The sequence below is a fragment of the Diadema antillarum genome, unplaced genomic scaffold (assembly GCF_040938485.1).
Source record: "Diadema antillarum isolate AM-2024a unplaced genomic scaffold, OU_Dant_1.0 seq00000649_RagTag, whole genome shotgun sequence".
Classification (NCBI taxonomy): Eukaryota; Metazoa; Echinodermata; class Echinoidea; order Diadematoida; family Diadematidae; genus Diadema; species Diadema antillarum.
In genome coordinates this window covers 120,218-142,584 of record NW_027271563.1, presented here as the reverse complement: position 1 = coordinate 142,584, position 22,367 = coordinate 120,218, and the positions used below count along the sequence as shown (strand labels likewise).

At 36.2% G+C, this 22,367-nt stretch overlaps 1 protein-coding gene across 1 annotated transcript in view; it reads left to right on the top strand.

Moving 5' to 3' along the window:
- Positions 1-19,061, top strand: part of LOC139736472 (uncharacterized) — a 34,482-nt gene extending 15,421 nt beyond the window's left edge. The window contains exons 4-7 of the mRNA XM_071647223.1: positions 15,462-15,797; positions 16,301-16,582; positions 17,624-17,923; positions 18,928-19,061. Of these exons, the coding sequence (XP_071503324.1) occupies positions 15,462-15,797; positions 16,301-16,582; positions 17,624-17,923; positions 18,928-19,061 (1,052 nt within the window). The remainder of the gene's footprint in view (positions 1-15,461; positions 15,798-16,300; positions 16,583-17,623; positions 17,924-18,927) is intronic.
- The last annotated feature ends 3,306 nt before the right edge of the window (positions 19,062-22,367 follow it).

The following is a 22,367-nucleotide window of genomic DNA, read 5'->3' as shown; positions in this document are numbered from 1 at the left end:
TGTCGTGTCATATTATGGTTCTTTGTTCTCTTACAACGTGTCTGCTGACAAAGTCAATACCAGCCATTTCCTGTGTTTTGTTAGGTAATAAGAAAGAACAACAATCCATGACATGATTATCATGATATCACGGAAATCAATGGCTGTATGTGCTCTGTGATATCCGATCATGACTTCATGTTCTTGCCGATTAAAAGAGGAAGGTTGCTCATATATATGTGGTGTATGCTTCCAGAATGATACATTCTTTGAAAAAAATAAGTAAATTATAGGTGAAGAAACTGGATTTCAAATCGCAAATAACATTTGACACCAGCGATTTTTTTTTTCTAGCTGCTGTCCCTGTGGTATAAGAAAAACAGAAGCAAAATATTTATTGCCTTTTTTTCTAGAATAGAAATCTCAGTCAGATTGAAAAATAAATGGTGAACACATTTTATGCCTTACTGGTCAAACCTTTTTTTTTCAATCTCAAAAAATTGATTAGAGAAAACTCAGAGACAGCATAGTAATGACGTAGGATTATTAGAAATGTCAAATGTTTCAAATGTCTTCTGATTATGTCTATCCTTGACATCACACATGCAGATTTCATACCGCGTATAAGATGGTATATCCTTAGCACTCTCCCATGGGTTTGTACAAAATATTCACATTTGAAAAGATATCGTATCAATATATACATGGATTTGTTGGTTGGTATTTATTTCCGTCAAAATAAATGAAATAAAAACAATCGTGCAAATACAACAATTTATGATACATGGCAAATAGAGATGGATGCCTCACTCAACGAATAGCCATCATGACACCGTTGTTTTGCAAGAGGGTTCAGTTTACATTGTGAGTGAATTGACTTGATACATATGACATATGCGTAAAAACAAAAGAAGCAATCAAACATATTGACAATAAATTCACACACACACACACACACACACACAAACACACACGTCAAACTATACACTTTATACAAATGCAAATTTATACTCCTACAAATCATATATTGCCCCCAGTTTTCCATCTTTTTCCCCCTTTTGCTATGAGTCACATTAACTGGTGTACATGCATGAAGAAATATACTGTTTTATGAGTCCCTTATAGGCATTACAAGTGCATGTGCTTTTATGATCAGAGAAGGCTTAAATAGTTAAATAAAAAGTCCTACTGCCCCTATATGACACCATTTTCTTACAGTAATTACTGCTTTGTCTTGGGTTACTTTAATTATCTTCAGATCGCAATAAGCATATTGTTTTCTTTAAGAGTGAAACATAATTGAAGTAAATGTTGGGTGTGTCTAGAAACAATAGTATCCCACTTAAAATGTACAATGTATTTTGTGGTTTATTCATGAGAATATGGATTAATCTTCAAGATAATTCTCGCTGCTCTGTTTTGAATTTTTGGAATCCTATCTATTTGTCTGGTTTTGGATGTTGTTGCTGTTTTTTTCACCAGAGTCCCATACTATATCTGCATAATCTTATTGCAGTTTTATGAAAGACTTGTATATCAGTCTTATGTTTTGTTCATTTACATTTCTGAGCCTTTGCAAAAAAAAAAATAATATATATATATATATATATATATATATATATTAATAATTTAACTTACTTTCTTGCAAACATTATCAACATGCATATTCCAATTCAACTCCTTATCAGCTGTATTATCTAAATATCTCACTTCATGAACTTAATCAAGTTTTCTTGCGTTTACAATTAAATCTGAAGTATTGTATTTATTCAATAACTTTCTAGTTTGCAATTAATATGCAAACTGTTCTATCACAATTCAAACTTAATCTTTTGTTACGGAGCAAAGTAAAATCCCTATTAAGATCATTTTGTAACACTATTTGAACTGTGTATGGATTGGGATCTGCGTCGTCAGTGCAAAGGTGAATATTACTAACGTCATCTGTTTTCACCATGTATAGAATACAAACAGTATAATGGTCCCAGAATGGAACCCTGAGGAACACCATATGAAAAATATTCTTCTCGTGAATTTTGTTAACAGCACTAATTCCTCCCTCTTCAGAATCGTTATCGATAGAATTAATGCAACTGATTCCAAATTTTCTCTTTCTAATCTGATGCCCATGTTTTGCAGTCGACTAAAAATTCAATTTCTTTGGGGTTTTACTTCCAAATGAACTTTGCTTGACAAAGAAAAGAAACTCCATCCAGACATATGGGTACTGGGCTGATACATAGGAATTAATTTTCAGGGTTTAAGTCTTAGCCGTCTATAAAGCATCTTCTAGACGAGTAATTGAATTGAAGAAATAGCAGGAAAATGCGTCCTTTTTTATAGTGCCATTTGTATTATAGTTGCCATATAGATTGTTACCCTCCCTTCAATATCCATGAGACAAATCTATTGTTTTACACGAGGATTGAGTGAGTTGCAAATCAATAATAAAGTGATGTATGTGAGTGTGCACCTAAAAGGAGTTGAAGGTGCATAGACGAAATAGATCGTATAATGTCGATAATGTGTTTCTGAACTTACTTTCAGAGACAGTATTACAGAATATCACAGAGTATTAGAAAGGTGTACTGATATTTTACAGTCTTTCTCAGATAGTGACACTTAATTCACTAAATCAAATCAAATAAAAAATCACATCAAATCAAATTCCGGTCTGAAATTCGTCAGCTCTCACAAGAAGTAGTCGATTTCACAATTAATTGTTTTCACACACTGTGACTCTTCTATAATCAACTATTATCATGTTGACAGTGTAGCAAGAAATCATACACGTCGTGTTGGAGTTGGAAACCAGGATGTATCGTGACATCAGTTTAGTCTTTGTTACAAGCACACAGGAAACAAGGGTTCATATATCAAACTGACATACGTTATGGAGTACAATACCATTGTATACCATGATTTTATCATGGCGCAAAGAGGCAAGATAGTTCCACACTGAAAGCCACGGAAATTGTATCTGTACTAAGAAGGCCTATAATCTTTGTCAAACTTTTATTTGGTATATTACTTTGTGTGTAAAGTGTGTTGGGCAAATATTTTGAACTATATGACAACAGCAGCAAACGCGGAAGAATCTTATGCAGGAATAGTGTGCGATGGTCGAATAGTCTGCACACACATTCTAATAAAGGGCGACAGAGAGAGCAAACATCAGGCCATCAAACTTGCCGAGGTTTTTACATCGTTTAACAGCGTAAACATTTTCGTTCTCATACACAGTCATTATATAAAAATCGATATGGCATTTTTCTCATGTTGCAAGAAAACTTTGTTTGGTTTTTCCTTGGTCTTAGATAATGTCTATTCTTGATTTCTCAAGCAAATGCAACTATGTAAAGCGAATTTTCTGGGTTAACTTCGTCAAGTCTTTTACAAACTGTATCTCTAGCTTATATAGTTTGTGCTCAGTCTTTGCGATAAAACCCTTTAAACTGTTTTACAGTCGATGAATATTCATACTTTTTTCTCTTTTCTGCCTTTTATCTTCCATTTCCAGGATCTAACGGCGTCAAGGAACGATGGCTGGAAGACGAGTATTACTCCTAATTGGGATAGTTTCTATCATCATCCGTTGTATTGGTAAGATACAGAAAGTGTATGTATTTACAAGTGAGTTAGTTGTTGGTTTTGTTTTTAGTAAAAGGCTTCATATCTGTTGTTTTTTTAATATCTTTCTTAAACTTCTCAAACAAAGATAAAGACAAGACAATGTATCTGAGAAACTAACAAAGAGACGAGAGTGTGCTTGTTGCTTATAATTTTCTGCAAACTGTGTTTTTGTTTACGACCAAGATAATTACAGCTAGCTCCCGAGAAAATAAACTGGCGTGATGATTTCAAGAGGAGGGGAATATTGTTTTATCTTAATTAAGTCTCATTATTCTGTTTTTGTCATATCTTTATTTGTTTATGTAGGTGGAACCAGTGTGACTCTGAATGTACCAAGCCCGCTGACACCAGACCAGGAAGTTACAGCCTCCTGTACAGCCGATAAAGTCTTTGGCTCAGAACACGTGATCTGGTACTTAAATGGCGTACAGATTACTGATGGCGTACAAACAACCAGTACTGTGGATAGCACGATCGACTACTACCTTTCTCTAGAGGGTCTGAAAGAAAATTTGGATGTGGATTCTGAATCCAATAAAGTGTTACGACAGATTGATTTTGATAGCCATAATTTTAGATTCTTGAAATTGTTACCAGAGTTTTTGCCATTTTCACAAAATTCTTGAAAAACTGAATGGATTTTGGTAACATTTTCTGCCAATGTTCGCGCCTTCCTCTTCCTGGCACCTTGCCTAAAATGTCGCATCGTCCTTCAAACTTGTGACGTCAGATGACGAGTTGGGGTTCCTTCTCAAGGAAATTTAAACTGGATGAAATAAAACAGAATATGTTCCACTTTTCGCATTGCAGAAATTTAACGCAATGTTTACATGAGAACAGCAAGATCAATGACACGAGTTTACCTGAATCAATGTTGATTTCTTGGAAGGGGATATTGGTCATATTCTAACTTTCTATTTTCCAACATTAGCCGAAATACCCCTATACTGTGATCATTAAGTTATTTTGGTTACTGTCTATCTCCGTTATTTTTAAAATCTTATTCCCCATATGTTTTATGTGGTAATAACTAATTCTCAACTATTTAATCTATTGTTTAAAATGTAGTAGTTGTTTTTCATTTCAGTTAAGTTTGGCGTTGATTATTGTGGAGGAACCTTTATCTGAGTTTTTTTTTTCATTCTGTTGACGAGGCCCAATGGAAAAAAAAAACCAACTACACCTCCCCTCTACATATAAACACACAACACAACACACACACACACATACACACACACACACACACACACACATTCAAACTCACGTATATACAATGATAGTAAACCATAGTAAATCTATCAATGAAAAGCAAAAGCTTAATTTAATCATGACATTTTCATTCATAAAATTTAATACAGGACGTTGACTTTCTATTGCACTTTGACAAACACTATAGATAGTGTTGATGATAAATTGAATATCAATACATAAAATCCTTTTCGGTGAAAACCATTGTGCAACAATTACTTACTTTCATAACATGACAAATATTATAATCTGTGCTGTGGATTTGTTGTATATCGACACGAAAGAGAAATCTTGTACAAAGTAATAACAACTAAAACGATTGATCCACTCTTTGCACAACAAACGACCTTTTACCCAGAGAGATGGAATTACAATGTATATTGCATGATTGAAATCAAAAGATCTTACTATCGTAAAAAGTGGAACTTGTCAATATCAAAGAACTAAGAATTTTTTCACAAAAATTTCAATAAAATAAGCTGGAATTTAGATGACAACATTGCCTTATAATGAACTACAGGATGCCTAACAAACTTAAGGGTATTGCGGGTGGCACATTAAGTTACCAACAATTGGTATTCTGTTAAGGCAATATTCATTTATGTAGCTCTGTCAGTGACTACATTGTTTTTCTCAGAGGCCCTACACATACATCACAAAATACACATATTGGAAACACATGATTTAAAAAAGAAAGAAAAAAATAACGTAAAATATAACACATTCATGGTAAACTTACAACATCATCACATTGCTGAGTATTGCGGGGACAAAAAAAGAAATACATAAATAACTTCAATGATAAAAATGCAAATCACTAACAAGTTGTAAGCGCACATAAAAGAAGGAAAGGGAATCAAGATCATTATAGTGGACAGTCTCGTATAGAATAAGCCCACCAACTGAGTGTAATAGCAGTTGCTCATTTTTAAGTTTTGTTATCTTCTCCAATAAAGATTAGCCAAAGCTTGTGTTAAGGGTGCCTGTTTGATATGATTTCGGAGCTGTTTCCAGATTAAGTGTACTTGACTTAAGCTAAATTTGCAAAAGGGAATAGAGATAAAACAAGCTCAGATATGTCTACGAACCAAAATAATGTACATTACCGGAAAGAGTTACGATTTACCTTCATTTACCATCATAATGACTTTTTTTTCTAAAATGTATGTGTGTTTTAGTTGAAGTAACAGTAAGCTCCCAAAACCTCGTGATGTTAACATTTTTTTTTCTTGGTAAGATTTGTTACATCAAGGATTTTACAGCAAAGGAGACGAAGGTTATCGTGCAGAAAAACCTCGAGAAAACCCTTTTATAATACTGCACGTGGAGACAAATAAATGCATTGAATAAATGACAAACTTAACCCCAATTCAAATCCACAGATGATATCTGGGATACCCTAACTGAAGGTGATGATTCATAAGTATGGAATATCCGCTCCTTTTCCGATTCCAAACATTGGGTCATTAGATTAGTGTAGATTAGTGTGACGGAAGTGAACTCTCACCCAGATTCATCACCACACTTTTTTAACTCCATTTAACACTACCGTGATGGAGCAATGCTGCTCGGAAAATGCATGAAATCTGTCCGAGATATCCCTGACAACATAATGTTTGAATATCGGAACAAAGGTTTCTGTCGTTAAACCAGAAAATACGAAAATCCACAGCTCTCTTCCTCGATTTGAGGAAAGGCTTCAAAGGCAGAAATTTGCCGTCCTCTCATCGTAATCTCTACGGACACTAGAGGGGACGATGTTAATTAAAAAATATGTATAAACTCGACCACATTTTTCCGTTTAGTTTTCTACTACAACCAACCTTACATAAATCATAATTTTCATCTGAAATAAAAACCATAAAGATCTAAAAATGCAATCTCTTCCTGTAAACTGAGGAGTGATTTTTCTTCCACCAATTAATGTGTTCTCTATGTGTCCATTATTGCACAAGACCATTCCTCGCAACATACGTGTGTCTGCCACAGTTAAGAGATGTTTATGCCAACGCTAGATATATCGTCGTAATCTCCGATCTAGCTTCAGAACACAAACCCCATACATTGGGAAGCATGTTGCTAGGTACAATTTTCAATGCGTCTAATCAGAGCGTTACCACTGATTAGTAAACTACATACCAAACACTCTCAAGCAACCTGCTCTTCGTTAATTTGATAATTTTTGAAAGAGAAACAAAATGAAACGGAAATGAACTTTGACCTCATATCAGTAGAAGGTAACATAATGACTCTCCTATTCATGCAACGAAAACGCAATTCACCCCAGGGTTCGGCAGAGAGTACGAGACATTGAGAAGACAACTTTTGTACAGTTTTGAGTTTGAAATCATGGATAATTGCTGTGAAATCTTAAGATTTTGCATGACATGAGACCAAGGTTTAGTACGGAGTCAGAAGACTGAACAGCGTTCAAGAACATCGGCCAACCTACGGGTACCTAGGATGGAACGAAGGAAATCTTGTTGCTGACATAATCGCCTCCCCATCACCATATCACATAAACGAGGCATTAAGAAACCAGGAAAACTACAATAGTCGAGACAGGATGTTTGTGTAAGAAATAAACAGGACTTGATTACCGTTTAGAACTCAAAGTTTTTCGCCATTCTTTAACGTTACAAGATACTGTCCGTAATTTACATACAAATATCGCGGGTGTTTTCGTTCGTGTGGTTAAGCAAAATAGACAGCAGCTGCTCAGAAAGTAAAATAACTTTCGGTGAATTAGTGAAGTGTTCCTATGAAAGGTGGTTCATTGCAAAACACTTTGTGTGAAGCTAGAAACAATAAAATATGTCACATTTTTGTCTCTTTTTAATGGTAAAGTTTCACACAATACGTCTGAGTTGTTTCCAGTAATATTGGAGGGGTTCCTAATCGTTTTCTCTAACATCTCACTCTGTTTGTGAAAGGAAGGAATGGGAAACCACTAATCTGTTTCAGATAGTGGTATGATATAAAATACTAAGGTGTTCGTGCAAATAATAGGACGTAAAATTCTGTCATGAAAATCATGTCAATCGAGGACAAATATCGTCACGCATCCTACACACAGCCAAAAGAAGATATTGTTGTCGTATCAGCGTACTCTCTAAAGCTACCTAGCGTCGCCGGTAAATCTTGTCTTTTTAGACTTTCGGGTTTTAAAAGAAGTGTGACTGAAAGATGATAACACTTATTTTTGTAATTATCACCTTTCAAATCGGATAAAGACTGATACGAATCATGTAACAGAGTAAATGTATTCAAAATGGGGAGCTTTTTTCTGCCCTATGACCCTATAGGCTTACGTGTAAGTCATGTCTCAATTCAAAGTCCCAGCCCTGCTCATTATGTGGAACTGACAAGCATAGCCGGATATTTTTGTCCATTTTCTTAACGAAGGCAATATTGCCGATGCCTTTCAATCATATCAATGTGAATTTACAGGGCGAAATTGACACACGCTGGAAATCATTTCAGTCTTACTGATGAACTTTTTAGTATTCTAATGATAATAATTTATGGATCACATAGATCATTACATTTCAGACCCATTTCCTCAACAGGATGGACCTGTTAGAGTCTAGTGACTTGTAAAATTGTTTACCTCTGACTTTCGTGTTAATCTAAATTTGTCATTTTGTCTTTTTTTAAATATTGCCGACGGAAGTGAAATATTCCTTCAATGTGTTCCTATGTTCGATGATTCCTTGTAATGATGCAGAGAAATGTTGCAAAATGAAAGCAAGGTTATAATGTGATATATCATTGCCCAGAATATAAAGCTGAAAATTTATAGGTGAATATGTGATCTTATTGCCAGCATATTTTGAACAGAAAGGGATAAAAGAACAAGGATTAAAAAAGAGTCACTTTGCAGATGGCAAAAGTCGCTCAGCGGCAAACTTAGTTATATAACTACGCGTTCAGAGGCAGTTACTGCTCACGGCCGTGCGATGGTAGAACTGGTGAGTATCAGCGAAAAATATGGATACGTTCTGGATAACCCGAACTAAATGCGCAAATGAATGTTTAGATTCCTCAATCCATGGACAGTGATGGAAGTTCTGAATGCGTGTTTGCATGTGTATCGATACTCCATCAATTTCACCAATTTACGCTACAAAGCCAGAATGAGGTATTACAAGCCAAGAGGGTAAGATATTGACAAGTGTGGTTTTTTGTCTTTACTTATCAAGGCAATGATGAGATCTCAAATAATAATTCAGTTTAGTAAAGATATTTCAATACCTCATATTCTTCAGCTTCAAGCTTCTCTTGGTCAGATGCGTGAAGCTCAATTCTCTTCAATCAACTCTGATAACTTCGTATATGCCTACACCTCGACCTAGGCCCAAATGTTGACAGCAGATTTCATCGCATCACACGTCATTGCATTAAAACCTTCCAAGCCCTTGAACTTTCTGGGTTTTTTTTTTTCAAAAATTTTCAATCCAAATCATTCTAGTCCCATCGTATCGTGTTTACCTTGATAGTACCGTCAATTACGATGTCATTTTGAAAAAAGTAAACTTCAAATGTGAAACCACATTTATCGATAGTTTCATTTTGATGTCATTGTAACATTTCTTTAGTCTTGTTGATAGGAATATGAGTCAAGAGTCAAAACAATGTCTTGTTTCCCATTTTACGTAATTCAGAATATGAATATTGTAGATTTCAAGATGTGAACCGAGAATGCATAGAATGCGTCTTGAATTTTGTGGTCCAATGCGTGCACTAGTAATTGATGATAACTCGCTTTCAATGATTATGTGGTAAAGAATCGCCAACACAACTTCATGTTTTCCACATGTTACAGTGAGACTTGTCGGAGGAACTGACGAACATGAAGGCCGAGTGGAGATATTCTGTGATGGGGTCTGGGGCACGGCGTGTGACACTGGTTGGGATATGAACGCAGCTCACGCTGTGTGTAGACAGCTTGGGTACTCGGGGGCTGCCTCGGTCCATTCTAATGCCCACTTCGGAGAAGGATCGGGTCCTATTTGGTTAGACAAAATCATTCACTGTCCCACGTCAGATAAAAACTCCCTTTTAGAGTGCGGTCGATTACCGTGGGGATGCTCCAGTTTCGGCAGTTGTGGGCACAACAATGACGTAGGCGTTCGATGTGAAGGAGAACGTGAGTTGATTTCATATATCACATATTATGTTTTTTTTAAGTATCGTTGTTTTCTTGGCTTCTTGGTTTTTGCATGGTGAAACTTTTTTTTTTTACAAACTAGACTGATCAATGTTATCGACCCTGCCATGACACTGTTAAATCATAATTGCAGTATTGTCACAAAGTATCTTATTTCTCGCTTGCTATATTGGTTTCAACTAAAGTCCTAACTCATAATTCAGCGATGACAAGTCCACATTCTGTTGGTTGAAACATGTAATTCATTAAGTTTGTAATTTTAGCATCGATCTTATATCCTATTTTAATTACATTAGGCCCTATCTTAAATCGTAAATTCGTGTAATACATTGTTACAAATTCTGGTAGACCTATCAATATTCCAAACATCATTGTTTTTGTTTTTTTTTTAACCTTCCAAAACCAGTGATATCAACACCTAGTACTGTTACTTTCATACATTACCTATTTCCCATTACAACTGAGAGAGGACATTTTAAGAATACTCAAACTTCAATTGTGTAGGTATGATACAACATCATCGTTCACCAATAGATCCATCATGACTGGAATATCCTATAGCTATATGCAATAAACGGGACGTTCGCCCTAAAAGGTTAAAGTTGTTTGAATAGAATAGTTTCTCTTTTGGAGAAATGTGTATGACGTCATCAGGTTTCGAAAACTACACACGGAGTATTCATGATGTCGTTTTATGTCTTGATGTAATATTAGCTGAATGTGATAAAAAGTTGAAATAGTTGGTCTATCGGCAGTATGGCAAGCCAATCTAATTTCTAAACAGATTTTCTGATATCACGAATTCCATTTTTGATATCACAAATACCCATTGGTTTATCACGCAAAACCAATTTTCGATATCACGAAATCGAATTAGTAATATCACAAATTCAATTCGAGATATCACGAATTCGTATTCTTGATATCAAGAAATACATTTTGTGATATCACTAATTCCAACTATCATTAATTCACATGGAATTTCAGCACTTATCTTTTGCAAAAAAAAAAAAAAATCATTTGATTTCGAAGAAATTAGTTTTGCGCAGAAAACCACTGTGAATTCGAGCGCTAGTTAAGCGCAGAAATACTCGGGACATTCGAGCGTTAGTTTTGTGCTGAAAAGCAACCGTGATTTCGAGCGTTAGTTGAGCGCAGAAATACACAGGGAATTCGAGCTTTAGTTCAGTGCGCGGAAAACCAATGGGAATTCGAGCGTTAGTTGAGCGCAGAAATACATAGGGAATTCGAACGTTAGTTTTGCGCTAGAATTCAATTATGAATTAAAGCGTTAGTTTAGCGCAGAAATACAAAGGCAATTCGAGCTTTAGTTTTGCGCTGAAATTGAACTGTAAATTTGAGCGTTAGTTGAGCGAAGAAATACACAGGAAATTCGAGCATTACTTTTGCGCTGAAATTGATCTGTGAATTCGAGCGTTACTTAAGCGCAGAAATACACAGTGAATTCGAGCGTTAGTTTAGCGCTGAAATTAAGATGGAATTTCAGGTGTTATCTTTACATAGAATAGTTAGTTGAAAAGATAGTTGAAGAAAAAACTAAATGAAGAGTTTTGGCAACCCGTGTTTCATTGAAAGTGATTGGAATTAGTTTTAGAAAAATCGATGAAAATAAATCGTTTAGCAACATATCTCAAATTCCGTTAGTGATGTGTTGTCAATTACTTCAGAGTCCTCTTTTTTCCCCTCTCATTTCTCGCCACTGATTTGGCAGAGACTGGTTGACTTACAACTTTTGTTTGCGTTTCTTTTAACTCTATGAAAGATACTCTCTCCCGACCTCCCCCTGTAACTCCTCCAAGTTAATAACAGAAATTTCTCATTGCGCAGATAAACAAAATTTAAGTCCTTTGTACCACTACTATCTTCTCACTATAAAAATTCTAACTTTTTGTTTGTCATGCATATTGTTGCACCAAACTCCTCAGAAGATCTGGATATCTTCACTCTTCTTGCTCTGATCTGAATACACTTGCCTATAACAGATTACACATTAAATTATTTTACAAAATCATAAACATATTGGAGCAGGCAAACTGTATACCCAACACTATTGATTTCAATGGATACACCCCTTTGTTCTGGAGGAGTGATTTTTGAGGAGTGAGAAATGTCTTTAGGAGAAACACGTTGCGTTCGGTCCTCCAGCTGTCCTCCGCATTACAAACACGTGGTATGCTTTTATAAAACACATACACATACAACCACACATTATCATCGAATTGGTGTAAGTCTTACTTAATTACTAATTAACAATGACATAGGAATAGACGACAATTTGAGGTCCAGAACGATGAATTAAATGTAGGTCCTAAGTGATAGTATCATCGAATTCATTATATGTTGCAAAGCAATTGATTTGTATCAATAATTCATCAAATGTTATACCTCGATGATCATTTAGGGAATGATGGAAGTCTCTTATATAGTTATTTGTATTTTGAACATTGTTCTATAAAAGTTAGCAGAGGTGTACATTCCATCTGAATAATATTATCAGCTCAAAACTGATGTTCCAATTCCCTGTGTATTTTAGCGCCGGCAAAAGTAACTCTCTTGTATTTCTGCGCTAAACTAATGCTCGAATTCACAGCGATTTTCTGCACTGAACTGACGCTCGAATTCCATGTGTATTTCTGCGCTCAACTAACGCTCTAATTCACAGTTGAATTCCAGCGCAAAACTAACGCTCGAATTCCCTGGGAATTACTGATATCAATTATTCAATTTGTGATATCACAAAATGGAATTTGTCATATCACAATTTCGCATTTTTGATATCACAAATAAGAATTCTTGATATCACTAATTCAAATTAGTGATATCACAAGTCTATTTCGTGATATCACAAATTCGAATTTGTCTTATCAGAAATTGATTTTGTGACAGCAAGAATTACCATTGGTTTTTCACGTAAAACCTATTTTTGATATCAAGAATTCGAATTTCTGATATCACAAATTCATTCAGTGATATCACAAATTGAATTTTTGATATCACGAATTTAAATATGTGATATCACAAATTGAATTTGTGATATGAAGAATGGATTTTTATGATATCACATATTCGATTTCTTGATATCACAAATTAAGTTCATGTGCTACACTTACGGGAATTTATGATATCACAAATTTCATTCTTGATATCACAAATTGAATCATTGATATCAGAAATTTGATTTTTTGATATCACAAAATGGAATTCTTGATATCAGAAATTAACTTTAAATGTAAAAAAAAAGGCTTGCCATACGGCAGATCGGTTCAAAAGGCTTAGTATATTATGAGACATCCCAGAGATGCATGATGAAGTATGACCACCCCCCTCTTTCTGACAATTTAGTTTTACTGCTGTCTCTGATTGATCAGATGTCAAGGAGTGATAATGGTCATAATGCTTTGATGTACTGATGTGGTGAGGGACTCAATATATAGTTTTGAATTGTATTTCAGGAGATCCGGAAGCTGCGGAGGCAATATTCAGGAACGGAGACTTGAATGCAGGTCTGGGTTACGGAGCTGATCTCTTGACTTACTATGACATCACCAGTCAACTGACATTCACCCCAACCACAGCTAACAACGGTAGTATACTTCAGTGTCATGTGTACGGTGTCGTGCGCTCTTCAACTCTGGAGGTTACAGGTAAATTTATCAAATATGATATCCGTACACATTATCCAATTGCGTTACTACATAATCATACATTGTACATACTTATTTATAGGTATTGATGAATTCATATTCAGATACGAAATTAATTTTAATGACGTCCAACGCATTTTTCGAAAAAAAAAGTCTAAATAATATAATATGTACGAGACAAAATGTGTATTCATAATATCACAGCCATAATCCAAACACCCTGAAACTTGATGGTGATGAAACGTGTTTATGAGGTACCACATGAAGCTAAAAAAGCATGTTTTTTTTTTTAATAAAAACTTGTATTGGTATAAAATTCCACAGGAAATAAACTTGAGAAAAAGAAACCAAATGAAGGGTTCGTTTGCAAAAACCGATAAGTCCACTTTTGAAGATTTTGAAGTACGATCTCTGTCATAAAGTACAAAATAATACCTTTTAAATGATATATTGGTCACTACATCTAAAGATATATTTTTGAAGTTATGGTCAAAAGAAGCAAAAATTTTCTTATCATTCTCTTTATTTTTCTTGACCTTTAATCGCAAATGTCTCCATTTGGGAAATATAGACTTATCGGTTTTTGCAAACAAACTCTTTAAATATAGCCTTCGTTTTTTACCTTTGTTCACAACTTGAATAAGCTTAGAGTCAGCTTTAGTGTCAAGGGAATTCAAAAAAATGCGATGTACGTGTCATTTCGATAATATTAATTAGCCGGACTTTGATTTCTTCCCAAGAGAAAATAGTTTTTACGGCTGAGTCCGTCCATGAATTTAGTACACGGAAGAAATGTGTTTTGGTTAATTCCCTCCTTTGAATACGTAAATTATCCCATACAGAATTAGCATTTTCACCTATTATGAGAACATTGTCACGCTTTTATGGCGCTTTTCTTGATTTCCAGTAATTCACTTCATGTCATGTCATTTCATTTCATTTCAGATTTCCACGTTAAATAATTACCAGGTTTACAAAGTTTGCATAAAAAATACACGATACCAAATATCATGATAGTGGCGGAATCATAATCACAAAAGTATAGGCCTATTGAAAACGATCCCTAGGCAAATGTCATATGTAAATATATGTAGGGCCTAATGCTCTTATATCATTAGAAGCTATAACATGTTTATTAAAGTCCTTGTAAGACGTGTTGAAATAACGAACTTTAACTCATTATAGTATTAACATGATTAAAGAAACTTTGGAATAATGAACATCATGTCATCACTCGTTCTATCATACTTATGTTACTTTGATCGTGTGGATCTGGAACACCAAATAAACTCTCCATAAGACCAAATGACCGAGAAGTATCAATAATGATATAAATTCCACATTTTGTAGTAATGTCCAATTATCGTTTCTTTGTAACAAGGAACATATATTCACGAACAAAAATCAGTGTCGAAACATTCATTCTCATACGATTTACTCGACTAAAATTTACTTACACCCATATACACTTGTATGTCTTCCATATGATATTGCTAAATAAAATAAGCAGCAAATATCTTCATGGATTAGAGTCTAAGGACTCGAAGCGAACCCTAAACATTATTGATTCGTAACGCATTTGACATGAGCGTTTCAAGAGCTGTATTTATCATTTATCGTCTTAGACTCCATCATCAACCATGATTTCCCTCTTACGGTTAGACTTGTGCTCTTATATGATCCACGATTACACTTGAAATAGGGTTGTCGGGTTTATCCTTTAAGTCTTAACACTGACTGGATAATGTGCGATTACACTTTGGCAGGTGTTGTAACCCCATCCCCCGCCCGGTCCATCACTCCATGTATCACTCCAAGTCCCGGTACACCCCCAGGAGAGAACATCTTATCCATTGATGCTGTAGAGATTAAAGGCGACGATAACCTGGTTAATCTGGTCATCTCCTGTCACGTGAACTTCACTGATCAGCCGTCTCCGTACCTCCACACCTACACCCTCGTGACTGAGAATACAACTCTATCGTCATCAAGCAGCGCCTCAGCCATCCTCTCGCCACGCCCCAACGCCTGTATCGAACTAACGTGCTCCGCGACGAACGGGATAGGAACGACCTCAGCCACGTTCACACACTGTCCTCAAGGTACAATAAGTATGTTAGCTATGCCAATGAGGCAAAACTCGTTGGGATATTTTGATTTAAACATAGGTATTTGCTTTTATGATTTCGTCGTAGTCGAACAACCTCTTTAAGTGTTAAGTGTATACGTTTTCATTCACGCTCTCATCAATGTTACGCAGCGTGTTAAATCACAAATCTATCATGCTCATTAAAGCATCCTTGTTGATACCTTTTTTCCAACCATGCGGACCTATTATGCTTATGGAAGCCATCAACAAAGTCATCTTAAATGTCACTATATAAAACGGCTAGTCTTTGTTTATATAACACATGCTTACTAAATGCCTGGAAGTCAAGGTTAACCTCCTACGAATTTTAAGCATCTTGTTAAAACAATATCTGCCCCCTTTTTTGTCCATCTAAGGCGATCACATTTTAACTTAGCTACCTCGTATCTATCATTATTTCTCATTGGTAACCAACTGCCGATTTGGACACTGATAACAAATAATCCTATCCAACAGATAAGCCAGCAGAAGGAATCATCAGCGTAGAGTTTGAGACTCAAGAGGATGATGATAACGAACCAAGCCTTAACATTACTTGCCGCGTGGATCCAGGAGACCAACCCTTTCCACCAATCAACACGTTTTTCATTGCAGTCGACAATAGCGTCATTTCCGATTCAGCTTCTCCTATGGTGACGATTGACCCTCAACCCAACACATGCATCGATGTCGTGTGTACTGGTATAAATGAATACGGGGAGACTGAAGCGACCAAGACCTACTGTCCTTCACAACCAGGTAAATGTCACGGGTGCACGTCACAAAGTAGACGCCCACAAGTAATGCAACTCACGATTCATACTGCCAACGAAGTCATAATGTACACGAGTCATACAGCCCAAGAGTTCTACAGCTCATAAGTCATACAGCCAGCAGGTAGACGCTTTAGTGAACAAGGCCCTCGGGCTCGACAAGAAAAATAAACAAGTCAACAAGCAACTTGGTCCACGAGCTAGACACTAGGGAAATTTTGCGTAGTGTCTTGATCATTGGCCTGTGTTACATTTATAGCGACTAATCGCACTTTACGAAGAGTACAGAAAACGACAACATGAATTGTTTACAATGTCCCCTTTTTCGTTTACGAGTGTCTAAGAAATGAAAGGAACTAAAGCTTTCCGAAAATCAAAGTCAAAACTGCGCATAAATGTGGGTGTTTCATTTGCTTGTAGGCTGGGTGGCGACCCTGTTGGCGACTCGAGTCTCGCTGGTCGCGGAGACAACTCCGCGACGTCTCCGAGACGTCTCCTGGAAACTACCCTGAGTAGCGAGAGAATTAAACATGTTCCGGGTTTGTTTGTTTGTTTGTTTGTTTTTTGGGTTTTTTTTTTTTGGTTTTTTTTTTACTTTTACAGTCTTCAGCTGGTCTCGGGGACGTCTCTGCTACTTAACGGCGACACCTTGCCTAGACCCATCAACCGGAAACGTCACGATGACGTCACTGTGATGCCTCCGAACTTTCAGACGAAAAGTTTTCATCTTGTTTTAGAGACGTCTCGGACATTTCTTGTAGTCGCCTTCTTCGCCTTCTTGGCGAGGGTGCATGCCATTTCATGGTCTTTAGATTAGCACGAGTCCCGGCGACTGATCAGTCAGACCCTATACTCAGTCCCGGCGACTGATCAGTCAGACCCTATACTCAGTCCCGGCGACTGATCAGTCAGACCCTATACTCACGTTTCATGTCACTTTCAGTATCTTTGTTGGCCTTATGAAATGGAACATTCAGGCTATTCATTTTTTATCCTCCCATTTTGTTACTATTCGATCTCATTGTAGAACTCGGCCCCCAACAACCTGGTAGCCACATCCTTAGGATCCAGACGACGGAAATCAGACGTAAAGGAAACCTGGTAACTCTAATCATCACCTGTCATGTTGACCTCTCTGACCAGCCTTACCCACATCTCCACACATACAACATTACAGCTGATAATGTCATCTTGTCCTCCTCCAGCTGTGCCTCAGCGATCCTGTCTCCACTCCCCGATGGCTGCATCAATGTCACGTGTTCTGCCACCAACGGAGTTGGAGATACGTTGTCATGGATGGAACATTGCCGAAAAGAAACTTTTTCTGGTATGTTAAAGAAATTACAAATACGACTGAAAAACTCGCATCGTATAGAAATGTTATGCTCAATCTAGGGAAAGTGCATCCCAATGTCTTGTGGCAATCATATTAGCAGGAGATAATTTAGACTGCATCTAGCAGTAGATGATGTCATCGGCAGAACCTTGGTTGAAAAATTTTGTTGTGGGTTTTTTTATGTGGAAGTAACAAGAACAAAAAATATCATGAACGTAATTATGGCACATACTTAGATAATCTATTAACTAAATAAGTAATGATCAAGGCATCATATATCAGTACAAGTCAGCATGCATTGACATTTTATAGGTCCTTGAAAGTCAGAATGTAACAAAAGCTATCACTCTTGAAGAAGCAAAGCATACAATGTGATCCCTTCACCATGTAAGTAACGCAAATTACAACGTTCTTAAATCTATCTCACTTGTAAATCTGTGTGTATGGTGGGGATCAGAAATGTCCCAGTAATTTCACAAAGTACTGAATAAGAAGATAATAATGCAAGATCCCAGCGACACCAGAGGGTAACCGAAAGTTTTGATTGAAATTTATACAAACAGGTGATGTACTTGTTATCCAATGTTTGTCGGATGTTCGCCATTACGGACACCTTGCCTGTGTTCGAGGTTTCCATGAAATTGGAACAACACACTTGATAGTTACTTTGAACAGTACATGTGAATTATTTCGCATTTCTATAGGTATATAGTCTGCAAGGTTTTGCCTAAAGGTATATAGAGTGTTTTCATTGAGGTAGGAAAGACTTGAATCGAAAAATATGCTATGTATCGGCAAAGAATGTGTCATAATTGCTCTCTTCGTAACGAATTACAACTAGACAGAATTTGCGTCAGTAGTATCTTGTTCCGGTAAGAAAACAGAAAAAGAAGAAAAAAAGGCAAGCTATAAAACAGACACTACTATGAGAATGAAGAGAAAATAAACCAGGAAGTAACAAACATTACCGTTGTCCATTGGTGCTTTATTGACAGAGGGTCCCATAGCCAGCCCTTTTCAAGAGTTCCTTCAGAAATCGTCGACCACGTACGTTCTTCTCATCGTTATTTTCATCCTCTCCATCATCACCTGTCTCACTGTCCTCATGAAGAGAAAGATTGTCTACTGATTGATGTGAGTATAATCATTCACATGGTGAATTATTTACAGTATTGCTGTTTTGACAGAGTAACCAAGAAGTGGCATGTAATAGCATTTTCAATCTCTACTTGTTACCATATTACCATATTCAGTAAATATGAAACATGAACTTGTATATTGATATGATATTGTATCTTTTTTCACTATTTTTTCTCTTCTTTTTTTTTTCAATGTGTAATGTTCTTTATAAACACTGTTCTTCATCATTATTGCCATTACAATCAATACTGCCTACTATTATAATTATTACCATTATCACTATTACCATATCATTGTGGAAGTACTTGGTAGGAAAGCCTGATACTCCAAAATGATATCGTTTATCAAAACAAATTAGAATAACAATTTTCGTCGGAAAAATTACACTCCTGGTTTCACATGCTGTGTTCTACGTAAACTTGGAAAACATACTGAGACAATTAATTGATGAACACGCCGAGGTTCACATGTTGGTACCGATACATTTCATCGTTCATTCCATCGCTCATTCACGCATGAGAAGCTGATGAATACACTATATCCTTCCTTTTCTGATTCATTATGATTTCCTATTCCCACTGTGTATTCTCTGCCTTCCTTGTGCTACACTCTACTATGGCAGGAGTTCCTCTATTATTCTTTGACGATTTTGGTACCACTTTCTTTCTCACAGAAAAAAAAAATATTGGTTTTCTGTAGAACACGCGGTGCTCTTGTCCATGCTTGTCCGTCTGTTTGTTTGTTTTCCCATTGACATCTTGTCCTGGATCTAGATCTGGATCTGTTACTCCGAAAAGCTCAGGTTGAGCAACACTCAGAACGTCCTGTTTAAGTTTCTTTGGCAACGATGACAAGAATCTTTTCTGGATATTCTTTCTGCAGATATGCAACACTGCGAAGGTCAACACGAGGGAAAGTTTTGGACGTATCTCATGGCAACAAGTATTTTTCCTCCTATTGAAGAATCATAATTTCTATAGTTTGTGTATAACCTAGTTGGGAAATCATTTATCAACAGTTTCCGAAATAGAGTTATTGCCTACCAACGATCTTTACGTCATTGGAAGTGACTTAAAACGAAATGACTAGCATGCTTTGAAAGCAGAAGTAGTCAGTGAAAGAATGTATTACAACATTCCTTATTCGTAATAATGTAATCATCAATAAATTGTATACCATTAGTGATTCCATGCACAATCTCCCTGATAATTATGATATAAAAAAATCTATGATCTCCGGCGGACTTGCAAACAATTGCTGTTTGCTTCCTATTTATACACTCAGTGAGAGGCAAGATCTGTACTTTTCTTTATGAAGGTTTATTTTTTGATATGTTGCAATATTACCTTGGTCCATCTTTCTATTCAAGTTCCGCTTATGAAGACGGTCCCCTGCATTTCCAATTCTTTTCTCAAAACCAAATTGTATTTGAAAAGTGTCCCTTGCTAGTGTACCTTCAAAATCATACGTGTATTACTGTACATCTCTTCTTTAGTTTTCCTTTTATTGTAATGTATATAATGTTTATGGATGCGTAGAATTTGTACGATTATGCTGACAATTTCTTAAATCTTGTTAAATAGTATAGACAATGGAATGCAGAAGTCTTTATGTAAACTAGGCTTTAGACTAGTTATTTCATAATGATACGACTGAGGCCCATTTATTTTCCTCGAAGTATTTTATGTGAATCAGCCATTTCTTTTCTTCTATTTTTTCAGAGTATGATGTTTTCATCCTTCCCGACATATTTTGAATAAAAAGGATGTTTAAATCAGAGGAATACTTCGCATTATGTTAATTCCGTAGCGCAATTCGTATCAGGAAAGAGCTGGAAACCTGTGTAACTTCATCGCAACACCACGTGTTTTTTTAAAGAAACCAGTCGTATATTTTTGAATAAAGATACATTGTCGTCAGTTAATTTTTGCTTCCTTTGCGTTTTGTTATTCTGTGAACGACATCATGGAGACCTTTTGGAGACACAAAATATTACTATATTTATCATACGTCGGGAAAATCCAAAAAGTGATGTTTATGTACATGTGATTGCTGGTGTGTGTGCTTGTGTGTGATTGTGTCATAGAGTTATGTGTATTGTGCGCATGTAGTAAAAGGACCTGGTATTTGCAATGAAATTAAAGAGCGTCGTTAATGTTGGCGCAGTAGAAGACACACAAGACGCAAAAAAGGGGAACTTTTGGAGACACAAAACATTCGTTTATCTTTCATATTTCCACAAACCCCAAAGGTATTAAGAACTATCATGAAGCCTATGTTCATGCGAGTATGGGTGGGTGTGTGTGTGCATGTACGTGTGTGCGTGTCATATAAGCTGTATGGTGTCTATCTAGTATGGTATAACCGATGAAATTACTTGACGTTGGTATTATTTTTTGCGCATTCGGGAGACACTCATACACAGAAAAGAGATCTTTCGGAGACACAAACTAATACTTCTACAAAACCCCAAAAGTGATGTGATGTTCATGTAAGTGCGCGCGCGCGTGTGTGTGTGTGTGTGTGTGCAGGGCCGTATACGTATCAGGAGGAAAAAGAAACGACTGCCATCATACTAGGTGTTTCAAAAAACATTTCCCACTTTTGATCATAATTATTTCAAAAACTATTCATTCGATAAAACTGTCATTGATATGAGTAATAGCTGGATAGTGTACAATTTGGTTGAAGGTGGTTTGCACGTGAAAGCATAAATCAGTTTAATTAAATCTAAGATTGATTTTGAAGCAAGGTTTCACATTTTGGTCAAATTCTAACCCTCTGTACAATAATTGAACTTCGCACAGGAACCAATGATGTGTATGTGAGTGTGTGCTGACAATGGCTCTGAACAATGGACATGCCTGAACCACCTGTTGACTAGGCGTCAGTCTCGTGCTCCCAGGCACATGAATGCTTAATCAATAATTCATGTGGATTGCCCTGGGCACTGCTAGTCTGGATTCATGCACGGTAAAGTGCTTGCAAACACCACATTTCATTCCAGCTGGCAATCATTTTCAAATTTTGCTTCTGACATATCACTAAATTTGGGATATAAATAAGCATAAATGATCTTAAATTCCTTTTTTTAATACAACTGTCTACTAATTAAATAGTCTGACAAATTTTTCGCTTTTTCGATAAAAAGAGATCATTTTTGGTAAAGAGTTCAGCAGCATTTATCATTGGGGCGATTTGTTTCAGAGTAGATTTATTCAAGGCTCCACATACACAAGTGTATACTCTAATTGATTTTCTTTACTTCCTGTCACCACGTTTACAATAGAACAGA